Raw genomic sequence first — 14,807 nt, forward strand, 5'->3', positions numbered from 1 at the left:
CCTAGACGTTCTCATTCTGAACGTCTACCGTGAGTAGGACTGGTGTGGCATCGTGACAGTAACTACACGGGCTGGCCACTCCCTGATTTGCCACCCAGTTACACCTCCGTCACCACCAAAACAACCAGCTGTGTGTCGGCTATAGCGTGTTTTTGATCAAGTGAACAGCAAACCTGGTTTTTAAAAACAGATAGAGCAACACCTCACGGCACAACGCCTCTCCCCTGTTTGACCTAGATAGTATGTGTTGATATGTAGGCTGTGTGTGCCTTTGGTAATTCTTAAAACATTGATGTAGTTCTGTCCTCGAGCTGTTCTTGTTTATTAATGTTCTGTATTATGTTTCATGTTGGACCCCAGGAAGAGTAGCTACTGCTTTTGCAAAAGCTAATGGCGATCCTAATAGAAATACCAAATGTTGTTATCACTGTTCAGCTAAAAATATGACCCCGCCAGGGATTTGAACTCAGAACCTCTTGAGGTACACTGATCTTTCTGCTGCGCCACAAGGTCTATAGTGTATCCCAAAACATTCATTACCTACAGTACATATCTGCACTTAGCAAAAGAGTGCCATCTGCACAACTATTTTAGTTACCAGTTAATCTGACTATTGTCTCATAATTGATTTAACTTACTTATTTCAGCAATTTTAGGGTTTTCTGTATAGTTGTCTAATGTTGGTGGGGTATATTGTTGTGTTTTAAAGGTGCACTATGCAGAAATCGCTCCCCATTTACTTGTTGCTAAAATTCTAATAGTTTGCCTAATTTAAGTTTGTGACAAAAGAAGCATAGTGAAGAGAATCATTGTTCTAAACCGCTGTGAAATATATTTTCCATAAACATTCTTTTCTTCTTCTTTCAGCTGGAAATAGAGCACGTAGAACAGATCTACACTTCTCTTAGACCTGTGTACAAAACCGAAACTAAAAGATGAAAAAAAGAAACGTGGGAAGCATAGAAATAGAGCACGTAGAACAGATCTACACTTCTCTTAGACCTGCTTTCAATTAGAATGACAGATCTATAATTTCTATGTGAATTTGGTCAGGTTGCCCAAAAACTCACATATTGCAGCTTTAATGGTACTCCTGGATCATTATAATAATATAATTGTTTTTTCTTGAGTGTGTTTTTTTAAACACAGCTGAGATTTATGTTGATGTCCAAAGTGGGGAGACAGGAGTAGTCAGCATTCATCTCCAGCGCAGCCAATACTCTACACTTTTCAGTTTTTTCACCCTCTACTAGGCTACGGTATAGTTAGTGCATTTTGCCTTTGTAGGGCAGAGTACAGTCCTATTTGTCCCTCCTACCAGTCCGTGCCTCCCTCCGTTCCTTCGCCGTCTCCCTCCTCTCTTTCTCTTTCTTATGCACATTAACGGTTTAACTGCTGCCACGGCGAGGAGAGGAGGCGGTTCAACCGACGTTTAGCTGCACCTCGTAAGGCAAGGGAGTGGGCAGACCCTGTACCGCCGCTGCTCTCGCCTCTAACGTGTACCGTAGGCTACCGTGCTCATCACGGATCACGCACTGTTTACGACCTCTGCACCCCACCCTAGCTCGGTTGGCTAGTGGTATTGTAGGACCTATAATCTCGATCAACCTTTCCAGTTCCGGTATTGAACAGCGGCAGTTTGAGCAGAGAAGCACAGCCCCCTGGTTTCTCTCCGTAGCGTGTCCCTCCTTGCGCTCTGCTCTCTCACAGGCAGACATGGATGATGGTCCGTCTTCGACAAGCTGTTTTCGAAGGATAACGGACTGTTTTCTGGGCCCAAGTAAGTACTTTTTCTTTGCAACAGTCAAACAGTTGAATTCCATCTTTATCAATGGGGATCATGTCCACCAATTCAGAATATAAATGTGTTTGGTATTCCCCACATTTTACGCATGTCTTATTATGTACGATTTGAACGCGGGATTTTGTGGCTCTAGTTTTTGGACTTTGCCGTGATCACAATTAGGCTACACATTAATGCTCGATTATTAACATATATATATATATATTTTTTATGTATTGAACTTTTATTTTCACAGGGAGACATGTTGAGAAACGTATGTCTCTTTTACAGATTAACCCTGCAATTACAAATGATATAGACATCAATACACTACGAGAAGCAAAACAGAGATATACAAAAGACAAACAGTGAATAGCCTACAGAATTAATACACATTTCTTATTATGATCACTTCCAATTATAACAACGTGAAAATAGCCTATCCAACTTTCGGAATGGCAACAGATTGATAGCTGATCAGTGATAACATCCGAAACATGGGTGTTATCAGGGAACATTAGAATACCTCAACATGTAGTTTAGCCTAGTAGAACGATGAGGAGTAGACACAGTCCTATACTTTACGAAGAGAGTACCGGAATGAAATCCCCGGTCTATTGTTGTGGTAAAATTGGTGTACGGAGCTGGTGGCGCGAAAGAAGCAGCATCACTGTTGACCCGTTTCTCCAGAACCTAAAGTCCAGACTCTGTCTATGCATTGCGCGTTCATTCCTTGCAAGACTGCGCGGCTATGGCTCAGTAGATAGGCCCCCATTGTTATGTTGAACTTAAATACAAAGTTAAACGTAAAAGCGAAATCACGTATATACGCCTGTCTGTAGAGTAGACCTATCAAGATTTCCCTTGACTAGCTCTACACGGCAGCCACCTATTTAGGCGCGTTTTCTCTGACGCACATCGCACCTATAGTAGGACTACAGGTCCACTTGATTGTTCTTAAACTGCTTGTTTGGACCTTGGATGCTGCTTGTACAAGCAGTCTTCCAAACCGTGCTATATTGGCCATCACATGCACACACTATGCCTGCTAACAGTTCAATCAGAAAATGATCACTGTGCCTCCACCAGAATAGCATGTTCATGTTGCTGTCCCGAATCATCGCTTGTATTTATTTAAACTCGCATATTATTTCACGTTGCTTCCAGCCTAGCATTTAGTTCGGTGCAGCGGGGGTTAATATAACGTTCGTCTGTCTGTCCAACCTCGGAAACAATGTTTTACTTTAGAAGTTGATCTCTGTACAATACATATGGAGTGAACGGTGCCCAGACGAGAAGAGACAAAAACAAAAATTCTGAGCCAAGGTGAAATCACTCATCAACTGATCAAGGTCATTATTATGGACATATCCAAATAAATGTAAAAATAAAATAAAAAATAAAAAAATCTCAAACAAAAGAAAATGCAGCTAGTGTCCCGTCGTTACAGGTTCAATGTTTGACATGACTGAGTTAGTTTAAGTTGGCTACCTAGCTAGGAGATGACAATAACCTTATCCGGCCTGCACAGCAGCCATTTCGCGTAGAACGTACGACCAACCCTTTTGCATAGCAACTATGCAAAAAATAACTCCTCTACTATATTGCGTCTGGCTGAAAAGGCCATTTAAAGCGACTTTTTTTTAAACTACTTTGACGATATGAAACAAACAGTCATTGTCAAAAATAGCAATTTTATGCTTCAAAATCAACTTTATAAGAGGTTTAAAAAAAATATGAGTTATATTAGACTCTAAATCCGACGATGTGCTGTTATGTATTGTTGGCAGAATAGATGGATGCAGTTTAATGAATAATTCGTGAATCCATTTTACAGCTCGCCTGGTACATTAATTGCTGTCTCCACCCATTCTTGATGCACCATTTAATTTTCAATTACTTAATTAATATTATAAACAAAAACGGACGACTGTTTGTAAATTCAGAGCGTTTCGCATACTTGACGCTCTGGCGGAGGAGTAGGGTAAATCCGAGCGATCCGACCTCACAAAAGCAGGCAAGCGGCAGGGTAGCTTAGTGGTTAGAGCGTTGGTTGGAAGTTCAAACCAGAAGGTTGGGAGTTCAAACCCCCGAGCTGACAAGGTACACATCTGTCGTTCTGCCCCTGAACAGGCAGTAGACTCACTGTTCCTAGGGCCGTCATTGAAAATAACAGTTTGTTCTTAACTGACTTGCCTGGTTAAATAAAGGTAAAATAAATAAAAAAAGCACCCAAGCTAACTGTCTGAAAGCTAGCTACTTCCAGACGTAAAAGAGAGAACACATCACTGACCATTTTTCTCTCCCTAGCTGAGCTGGTTAAGCTGTTTTCATGTTACCCAGAGCGTTGGTGACTGGAACGCCATTTGGGGGCTTTGCATGTCAAAAAATATACAATTTAATGAAGGTTAATGACGCTTTTTTGCCGAGGTTTTACCAGCCATATTCTACGGTGTGTTGTGCGTTCGTAAATAAATTATTCTGCGGTCTGGCACACTCAGACGAGAGTGTTCTGAAATCATATTAGAGCCAGAGTGAAATTACAAACGCACCCTAAGAATGGGAATATCAATACAATCAAGGGCAGTGATCACAAATCAATAATAACGTGGATTAAGCGCACATATGTCAAACACAACTCCCGCGGGTCGAATAGGACACACAAGCGAATGTAAATGAGTCAACAGTTATGTTATCTACTTTATGAAATTACAGCCTGTTGCGCTTGCATAGGTGAATTCAACTTCAATTGCGCTGCTTTCCTGTGTTCGGTTTACTGCACACCGTGGAGGGAAAGTGTACAGACACATGCCACAATCTTAGCTAGGCTACTCAAATGTTGCAGCCTGGCTTCAATTGAACAGCTTGACAATGAATAACCAAACAACTAAATCTGCAACAAAACACAATGCAAAATAGAAACGTGTAGGCCTATTACAGCAACATTTGAGCAGTAGCCTTGGTTGGCTACTCAAATACAAGACATTTTGAGTGCACCACACAGCAATGCTGCATTCAACCGCACCGGTGATCCATGCAGTGCAAAACAAACGAAAGTTTAATTTTAAATGTTACAACAACCCATAGCTACGATTTTGTTACTTGAAGTTATTACATTATTTTTGATTAGGGTTCGCAGCATATTATGCACATATGTAAGCATAGCAGCAAAGGCTGGATAAATACTATTTATCTCTTATTTTGTTTTAACATGTTAATATACAGCATCTTATGTATAAAAGTGGACATTATAAAGGAGCCTATTTTTTTCTTCTAATTAAAACAATGTTCAGTTTGGGTCACAAGTTGCACGTTTAAAATACAACAACAAATAGGCTATATCTGGGTCGACGAATTTGTTTTGTTTTCAACATTATACGCTGATTCGAGTTTGACACCCCTGGGCAAGTGTAACTATTTATTTAACTAGCTATTTATTTCGAAAGATAAAAACACAAAGCCTAACCTTCGCCTTCTGTATGAGAGGATGACATGTCATTGGAGGAGTGGGTCAATGACTGACTTTTTCCCCCCTCGTGTATTTTTCTGTTGGCTACAGCAAGAGATGCTGCAGGTGTCATTTAGTTAGCTAGCAAGGAATGTGAATCGCTTTGCTAGCTAACTGTGCTGAACTTGAACAACTGTTATCCACAGTTAGCATATCTCTTATTTCCAATTCAGTTTTCAAACCGTGGGTTGGGACAAGCATGCAAGCAAGCTGCAGGAGAGCGACCCGGTTACTATTCTCCATTGTTTATCAGTGCAATTTTGACGGATCAACTAACTGAAAAGTTTGAGAGGGTATATCTAATGTTCCCTCATTAGATTTGAGCTCATATCGCTTTGGCAATAATTAGTTGTTGGTCTTGTTGATGTGTAAAACTGAGGGAGACAGAGCCTACCTTTTCAAGGGTATTTGATCAGTAGGACTGTGAAGATCCCAAATGTAAGTGGACTCCCGTGTTGTTGACATATTTCCAGAAATCCATTCGGGTGTAATTTTGTGGCTTTTGGTGAAATGTGTTCCAATGATGTAAAGTCACGCTGTTGCTACTTCCTGTAAACACACAGTCCAGTTCAAAGTGAATGACGACAGGCACATTTGGCAAATGTCTAATTTGCATATAGGTCTACTGTAGCTCTGATTGACTATAGCACACCGGTCTGCGTAGACTCCGGTCCTGGACAGGACAGATGTTTTTATTAGGCTTTATTTACTCCAGTGTCTATTCATTGTCCAAACGCACAGCTGCCCTCTCTATATTGCTCTATACTCTATATTGCTCTATACTTCCCACTCTATATTGCTCTATACTGTCCACTCTATATACTCTATACTCTATACTGCCCACTCTATATTGCTCTATACTCTATACTGTCCACTATATATTGCTCTATACTCTATACTGTCCACTCTATATTGCTCTATACTCTATATTGTCCACTCTATATTGCTCTATACTCTATACTGCCCACTCTATATTGTTCTATACTCTATACTGCCCACTCTATATTGCTCTATACTGCCCACTCTATATTGTTCTATACTCTATACTGCCCACTCTATATTGCTCTATACTCTATACTGCCCACTCTATATTGTTCTATACTCTATACTGCCCACTCTATATTGCTCTATACTGCCCACTCTATATTGCTCTATACTCTATATTGCTATATACTCTATACTGCCCACTCTATATTGCTCTATACTCTATACTGCCCACTCTATATTGCTCTATACTCTATACTCTATATTACTCTATACTCTATACTGCCCACTCTATATTGCTATATACTCTATACTGCCCACTCTATATTGCTCTATACTCTATACTGCCCACTCTATATTGTTCTATACTCTATACTGCCCACTCTATATAGCTCTATACTCTATACTTCCCACTCTATATTGCTCTATACTCTATACTCTATATTGCTATATACTCTATACTGCCCACTCTATATACTCTATACTCTATACTGCCCACTCTATATTGCTCTATACTCTATACTGCCCACTCTATATTGCTATATACTCTATACTGCCCACTCTATATTGCTCTATACTCTATACTGCCCACTCTATATTGCTCTATACTCTATACTCTATATTGCTCTGTACTCTATACTGTCCACTCTATATTGCTCTATACTGCCCACTCTATATTACTCTATACTTCCCACTCTATATTGCTCTATACTCTATACTCTATATTGCTCTGTACTCTATACTGCCCACTCTATATTGCTATATACTCTATACTGCCCACTCTATATACTCTATACTCTATACTGCCCACTCTATATTGTTCTATACTGTATACTGCCCACTCTATATTGCTCTATACTCTATACTGCCCACTCTATATTGCTCTATACTCTATACTGCCCACTCTATAGTGCTCTATACTGCCCACTCTATATTGCTCTATACTCTATGCTGCCCACTCTATATTGCTCTATACTGCCCACTCTATATTGCTCTATACTCTATACTGCCCACTCTATATTGCTCTATACTGCCCACTCTATATTGCTATATACTCTATACTGCCCACTCTATATTGCTCTATACTCTATACTGCCCACTCTATATTGCTCTATACTCTATACTGCCCACTCTATATCCACTCTATATTGCTCTATACTCTATACTCTATACTGCCCACTCTATATTGCTCTATACTCTATACTCTATACTGCCCACTCTATCACTCTATATTACTCTATACTGCCCACTCTATATTGCTCTATACTCTATACTGCCCACTCTATATTGCTCTATACTCTATACTGCCCACTCTATATTGCTATACAATTTTCCAAAATACCTTACTATATGTAATTCCCAAATATTCTATGAATTTATGAAAACTTGAAAATGACCATATCTAAGTGCTCGCTTGTCAGAAAATGTTTAAAAAAAAATATATATATATATATATTTTTTTTTAAAGGGCATATTCTTCCTGGGGGTATATTTGAACAGATTTTAATAAGATTTCATGTGGCTTAAATGCTGTCAGTTCCACTTTAAAGTAACCACATTCTAGTAGTCTATTCAGTGGCATCATGTCACCACAGTCTAGTAGTCTATTCAGTGGCATCATGTCACCACAGTCTAGTAGTCTATTCAGTGGCATCATGTCACCACAGTCTAGTAGTCTATTCAGTGGCATCATGTCACCACAGTCTAGTAGTCTATTCAGTGACATCATGTCAGTATTAGTCACTATAGTCTAGTAGTCTATTCAGTGGCATCATGTCACCACAGTCTAGTAGTCTATTCAGTGACATCATGTCAGTATTAGTCACTATAGTCTAGTAGTCTATTCAGTGGCATCATGTCACCACAGTCTAGTAGTCTATTCAGTGGCATCATGTCACCACAGTCTAGTAGTCTATTCAGTGGCATCATGTCACCACAGTCTAGTAGTCTATTCAGTGGCATCATGTCACCACAGTCTAGTAGTCTATTCAGTGGCATCATGTCACCACAGTCTAGTAGTCTATTCAGTGGCATCATGTCACCACAGTCTAGTAGTCTATTCAGTGGCATCATGTCACCACAGTCTAGTAGTCTATTCAATGGCATCATGTCACCACAGTCTAGTAGTCTATTCAGTGGCATCATGTCACCACAGTCTAGTAGTCTATTCAGTGGCATCATGTCACCACAGTCTAGTAGTCTATTCAATGGCATCATGTCACCACAGTCTAGTAGTCTATTCAGTGGCATCATGTCACCACAGTCTAGTAGTCTATTCAGTGGCATCATGTCACCACAGTCTAGTAGTCTATTCAGTGGCATCATGTCACCATAGTCTAGTAGTCTATTCAGTGACATCATGTCAGTATTAGTCACTATAGTCTAGTAGTCTATTCAGTGGCATCATGTCACCACAGTCTAGTAGTCTATTCAGTGGCATCATGTCACCACAGTCTAGTAGTCTATTCAGTGGCATCATGTCACCACAGTCTAGTAGTCTATTCAGTGGCATCATGTCACCACAGTCTAGTAGTCTATTCAATGGCATCATGTCACCACAGTCTAGTAGTCTATTCAGTGGCATCATGTCACCACAGTCTAGTAGTCTATTCAGTGGCATCATGTCACCACAGTCTAGTAGTCTATTCAATGGCATCATGTCACCACAGTCTAGTAGTCTATTCAGTGGCATCATGTCACCACAGTCTAGTAGTCTATTCAGTGGCATCATGTCACCACAGTCTAGTAGTCTATTCAGTGGCATCATGTCACCACAGTCTAGTAGTCTATTCAGTGGCATCATGTCACCACAGTCTAGTAGTCTATTCAGTGGCATCATGTCACCACAGTCTAGTAGTCTATTCAGTGGCATCATGTCACCACAGTCTAGTAGTCTATTCAGTGGCATCATGTCACCATAGTCTAGTAGTCTATTCAGTGACATCATGTCAGTATTAGTCACTATAGTCTAGTAGTCTATTCAGTGGCATCATGTCACCACAGTCTAGTAGTCTATTCAGTGACATCATGTCAGTATTAGTCACTATAGTCTAGTAGTCTATTCAGTGGCATCATGTCACCACAGTCTAGTAGTCTATTCAGTGGCATCATGTCACCACAGTCTAGTAGTCTATTCAGTGGCATCATGTCACCACAGTCTAGTAGTCTATTCAGTGGCATCATGCCACCACAGTCTAGTAGTCTATTCAGTGGCATCATGTCACCACAGTCTAGTAGTCTATTCAGTGGCATCATGTCACCACAGTCTAGTAGTCTATTCAGTGGCATCATGTCACCACAGTCTAGTAGTCTATTCAGTGGCATCATGTCACCACAGTCTAGTAGTCTATTCAGTGGCATCATGTCACCACAGTCTAGTAGTCTATTCAGTGGCATCATGTCACCACAGTCTAGTAGTCTATTCAGTGGCATCATGTCACCACAGTCTAGTAGTCTATTCAGTGGCATCATGTCACCACAGTCTAGTAGTCTATTCAGTGGCATCATGTCACCACAGTCAGTCTATTCAGTGGCATCATGTCACCACAGTCTAGTAGTCTATTCAGTGGCATCATGTCACCACAGTCTAGTAGTCTATTCAGTGGCATCATGTCACCACAGTCTAGTAGTCTATTCAGTGGCATCATGTCACCACAGTCTAGTAGTCTATTCAGTGGCATCATGTCACCACAGTCTAGTAGTCTATTCAGTGGCATCATGTCACCACAGTCTAGTAGTCTATTCAGTGGCATCATGTCACCACAGTCTAGTAGTCTATTCAGTGGCATCATGTCACCACAGTCTAGTAGTCTATTCAGTGGCATCATGTCACCACAGTCTAGTAGTCTATTCAGTGGCATCATGTCACCACAGTCTAGTAGTCTATTCAGTGGCATCATGTCACCACAGTCTAGTAGTCTATTCAGTGGCATCATGTCACCACAGTCTAGTAGTCTATTCAGTGGCATCATGTCACCACAGTCTAGTAGTCTATTCAGTGGCATCATGTCACCACAGTCTAGTAGTCTATTCAATGGCATCATGTCACCACAGTCTAGTAGTCTATTCAGTGGCATCATGTCACCACAGTCTAGTAGTCTATTCAGTGGCATCATGTCACCACAGTCTAGTAGTCTATTCAGTGGCATCATGTCACCACAGTCTAGTAGTCTATTCATTGGCATCATGTCACCACAGTCTAGTAGTCTATTCAGTGGCATCATGTCACCACAGTCTAGTAGTCTATTCAGTGGCATCATGTCACCACAGTCTAGTAGTCTATTCAGTGGCATCATGTCACCATAGTCTAGTAGTCTATTCAGTGACATCATGTCAGTATTAGTCACTATAGTCTAGTAGTCTATTCAGTGGCATCATGTCACCACAGTCTAGTAGTCTATTCAGTGACATCATGTCAGTATTAGTCACTATAGTCTAGTAGTCTATTCAGTGGCATCATGTCACCACAGTCTAGTAGTCTATTCAGTGGCATCATGTCACCACAGTCTAGTAGTCTATTCAGTGGCATCATGTCACCACAGTCTAGTAGTCTATTCAGTGGCATCATGCCACCACAGTCTAGTAGTCTATTCAGTGGCATCATGTCACCACAGTCTAGTAGTCTATTCAGTGGCATCATGTCACCACAGTCTAGTAGTCTATTCAGTGGCATCATGTCACCACAGTCTAGTAGTCTATTCAATGGCATCATGTCACCACAGTCTAGTAGTCTATTCAGTGGCATCATGTCACCACAGTCTAGTAGTCTATTCAGTGGCATCATGTCACCACAGTCTAGTAGTCTATTCAATGGCATCATGTCACCACAGTCTAGTAGTCTATTCAGTGGCATCATGTCACCACAGTCTAGTAGTCTATTCAGTGGCATCATGTCACCACAGTCTAGTAGTCTATTCAGTGGCATCATGTCACCACAGTCTAGTAGTCTATTCAGTGGCATCATGTCACCACAGTCTAGTAGTCTATTCAGTGGCATCATGTCACCACAGTCTAGTAGTCTATTCAGTGGCATCATGTCACCACAGTCTAGTAGTCTATTCAGTGGCATCATGTCACCACAGTCTAGTAGTCTATTCAGTGGCATCATGTCACCACAGTCTAGTAGTCTATTCAGTGGCATCATGTCACCACAGTCTAGTAGTCTATTCAGTGGCATCATGTCACCACAGTCTAGTAGTCTATTCAGTGGCATCATGTCACCACAGTCTAGTAGTCTATTCAGTGGCATCATGTCACCACAGTCTAGTAGTCTATTCAGTGGCATCATGTCACCACAGTCTAGTAGTCTATTCAGTGGCATCATGTCACCACAGTCTAGTAGTCTATTCATTGGCATCATGTCACCACAGTCTAGTAGTCTATTCAGTGGCATCATGTCACCACAGTCTAGTAGTCTATTCAGTGGCATCATGTCACCACAGTCTAGTAGTCTATTCAGTGGCATCATGTCACCATAGTCTAGTAGTCTATTCAGTGACATCATGTCAGTATTAGTCACTATAGTCTAGTAGTCTATTCAGTGGCATCATGTCACCACAGTCTAGTAGTCTATTCAGTGGCATCATGTCAGTCTATTCAGTGGCACATGTCACCACAGTCTAGTAGTCTATTCAGTGGCATCATGTCACCACAGTCTAGTAGTCTATTCAGTGGCATCATGTCACCACAGTCTAGTAGTCTATTCAGTGGCATCATGTCACCACAGTCTAGTAGTCTATTCAGTGGCATCATGTCACCACAGTCTAGTAGTCTATTCAGTGGCATCATGTCACCACAGTCTAGTAGTCTATTCAGTGGCATCATGTCACCACAGTCTAGTAGTCTATTCAGTGGCATCATGTCACCACAGTCTAGTAGTCTATTCAGTGGCATCATGTCACCACAGTCAGTCTATTCAGTGGCATCATGTCACCACAGTCTAGTAGTCTATTCAGTGGCATCATGTCACCACAGTCTAGTAGTCTATTCAGTGGCATCATGTCACCACAGTCTAGTAGTCTATTCAGTGGCATCATGTCACCACAGTCTAGTAGTCTATTCAGTGGCATCATGTCACCACAGTCTAGTGGTCTATTCAGTGGCATCATGTCACCACAGTCTAGTAGTCTATTCAGTGGCATCATGTCACCACAGTCTAGTAGTCTATTCAGTGGCATCATGTCACCACAGTCTAGTAGTCTATTCAGTGGCATCATGTCACCACAGTCTAGTAGTCTATTCAGTGGCATCATGTCACCACAGTCTAGTAGTCTATTCAGTGGCATCATGTCACCACAGTCTAGTAGTCTATTCAGTGGCATCATGTCACCACAGTCTAGTAGTCTATTCATTGGCATCATGTCACCACAGTCTAGTAGTCTATTCAGTGGCATCATGTCACCACAGTCTAGTAGTCTATTCAGTGGCATCATGTCACCACAGTCTAGTAGTCTATTCAGTGGCATCATGTCACCATAGTCTAGTAGTCTATTCAGTGACATCATGTCAGTATTAGTCACTATAGTCTAGTAGTCTATTCAGTGGCATCATGTCACCACAGTCTAGTAGTCTATTCAGTGACATCATGTCAGTATTAGTCACTATAGTCTAGTAGTCTATTCAGTGGCATCATGTCACCACAGTCTAGTAGTCTATTCAGTGGCATCATGTCACCACAGTCTAGTAGTCTATTCAGTGGCATCATGTCACCACAGTCTAGTAGTCTATTCAGTGGCATCATGTCACCACAGTCTAGTAGTCTATTCAGTGGCATCATGTCACCACAGTCTAGTAGTCTATTCAGTGGCATCATGTCACCACAGTCTAGTAGTCTATTCAGTGGCATCATGTCACCACAGTCTAGTAGTCTATTCAGTGGCATCATGTCACCACAGTCTAGTAGTCTATTCAGTGGCATCATGTCACCACAGTCTAGTAGTCTATTCAGTGGCATCATGTCACCACAGTCTAGTAGTCTATTCAGTGGCATCATGTCACCACAGTCTAGTAGTCTATTCAGTGGCATCATGTCACCACAGTCTAGTAGTCTATTCAGTGGCATCATGTCACCACAGTCTAGTAGTCTATTCAGTGGCATCATGTCACCACAGTCTAGTAGTCTATTCAGTGGCATCATGTCACCACAGTCTAGTAGTCTATTCAGTGGCATCATCATGTCACCACAGTCTAGTAGTCTATTCAGTGGCATCATGTCACCACAGTCTAGTAGTCTATTCAGTGGCATCATGTCACCACAGTCTAGTAGTCTATTCAGTGGCATCATGTCACCACAGTCTAGTAGTCTATTCAGTGGCATCATGTCACCACAGTCTAGTAGTCTATTCAGTGGCATCATGTCACCACAGTCTAGTAGTCTAGTAGTCTATTCAGTGGCATCATGTCAGTATTAGTCACCATAGTCTAGTAGTCTATTCAGTGGCAAAACATTTTGCCCTGCTGCTCTTTTCAAAATCAGTGATGTCTCTCTGACAAATCAATTAATCATTTCTTAATTTAGGATAATCCTGACAGCACTTCCTGGGCCAAGGGAGAGCGCTCAGGGATAGATTAATTGTGTCTTGAGGGGAACTGACGTTCACAAAATGTCACACGCACCTTAGTCTCTCTCTCTCACTGGGGAGAAAACATACTGCCCATGTGTTGTCTGTTTCCTGTGTAATTAGCTTAGACAATGTCACTTTTTAAAACCCAAAATGAAGTGTATACACTATTTACAAAAGTATGTGGACACCCCTTCAAATTAGTGGATTCGGCTATTTCAGCCACACCCGTTGTAGACATGCAATTTTGAGCACACAGCCATGCAATCTCCATAGGCTAACATTGGCAGTAGAATGGCCTTACTGAAGTTCTTGCTGTAACCTTGAGTGCCAAGCAGACCTTGTTTGGATCCTTTTTCCTGTCAATTTGATTGGTGGATTCAAATAAAGTATTTAAAATGTGTGTGTGCCCTGAGGTCTCGGAGGTCACTCCAGGTCAGCACTAATAGCATCTGACAGGCATTCTCAAACCAAAATGGCTGTGGAGGAGGAAGTGACTTAACTCAATGAAGAAGTCTTATGTTGTGGGCAGGAAGTTATCATGCTGGGCATTTCCTGGGTCCATTGAATGTCATTTAATCATGGTAGAGTAGTGACTGAGTCTGTGTCGTAAATGGGACCCTAGTTCCTATATAGTGCACTACTTTTGACCATGGTCCATAGGGTATCCCATTGGGCTCTGGTCAAAAGCAATACACTATAGCGGGAGTAGAGTGCCATTTAGGACAGAGATGCGTTCTCCCTCATAGAGAAGCACTTCTTTCACCATCTAATGGTACACTATGGATGTATTGCAGATTGGTTAATGATTGGTCTATGGATGTATTGCAGATTGGTTAATGATTGATCTATGGATGTATTGCAGATTGGTTAATGATTGATGTATTGCAGATTGGTTAATGATTGGTCTATGGATGTATTGCAGATTGGTTAATGATTGGTCTTTGGATGTATTGCAAGGGGAGGAGGAGGA

The 14,807-nt window shown here is 41.3% G+C and overlaps 1 protein-coding gene across 1 annotated transcript in view; it reads left to right on the plus strand.

The window, feature by feature from the left end:
- Positions 1-1,559: 1,559 nt before the first annotated feature.
- Positions 1,560-14,807, plus strand: part of LOC121840710 (cAMP and cAMP-inhibited cGMP 3',5'-cyclic phosphodiesterase 10A-like) — a gene marked incomplete at its 3' end in the record, with an annotated part of 55,396 nt that continues 42,148 nt past the window's right edge. The window contains 1 exon segment of the mRNA XM_042305617.1: positions 1,560-1,780. Within this exon segment, the coding sequence (XP_042161551.1) occupies positions 1,717-1,780 (64 nt within the window).

This window comes from Oncorhynchus tshawytscha, linkage group LG24, assembly GCF_018296145.1.
Source record: "Oncorhynchus tshawytscha isolate Ot180627B linkage group LG24, Otsh_v2.0, whole genome shotgun sequence".
NCBI classification, from domain to species: Eukaryota; Metazoa; Chordata; class Actinopteri; order Salmoniformes; family Salmonidae; genus Oncorhynchus; species Oncorhynchus tshawytscha.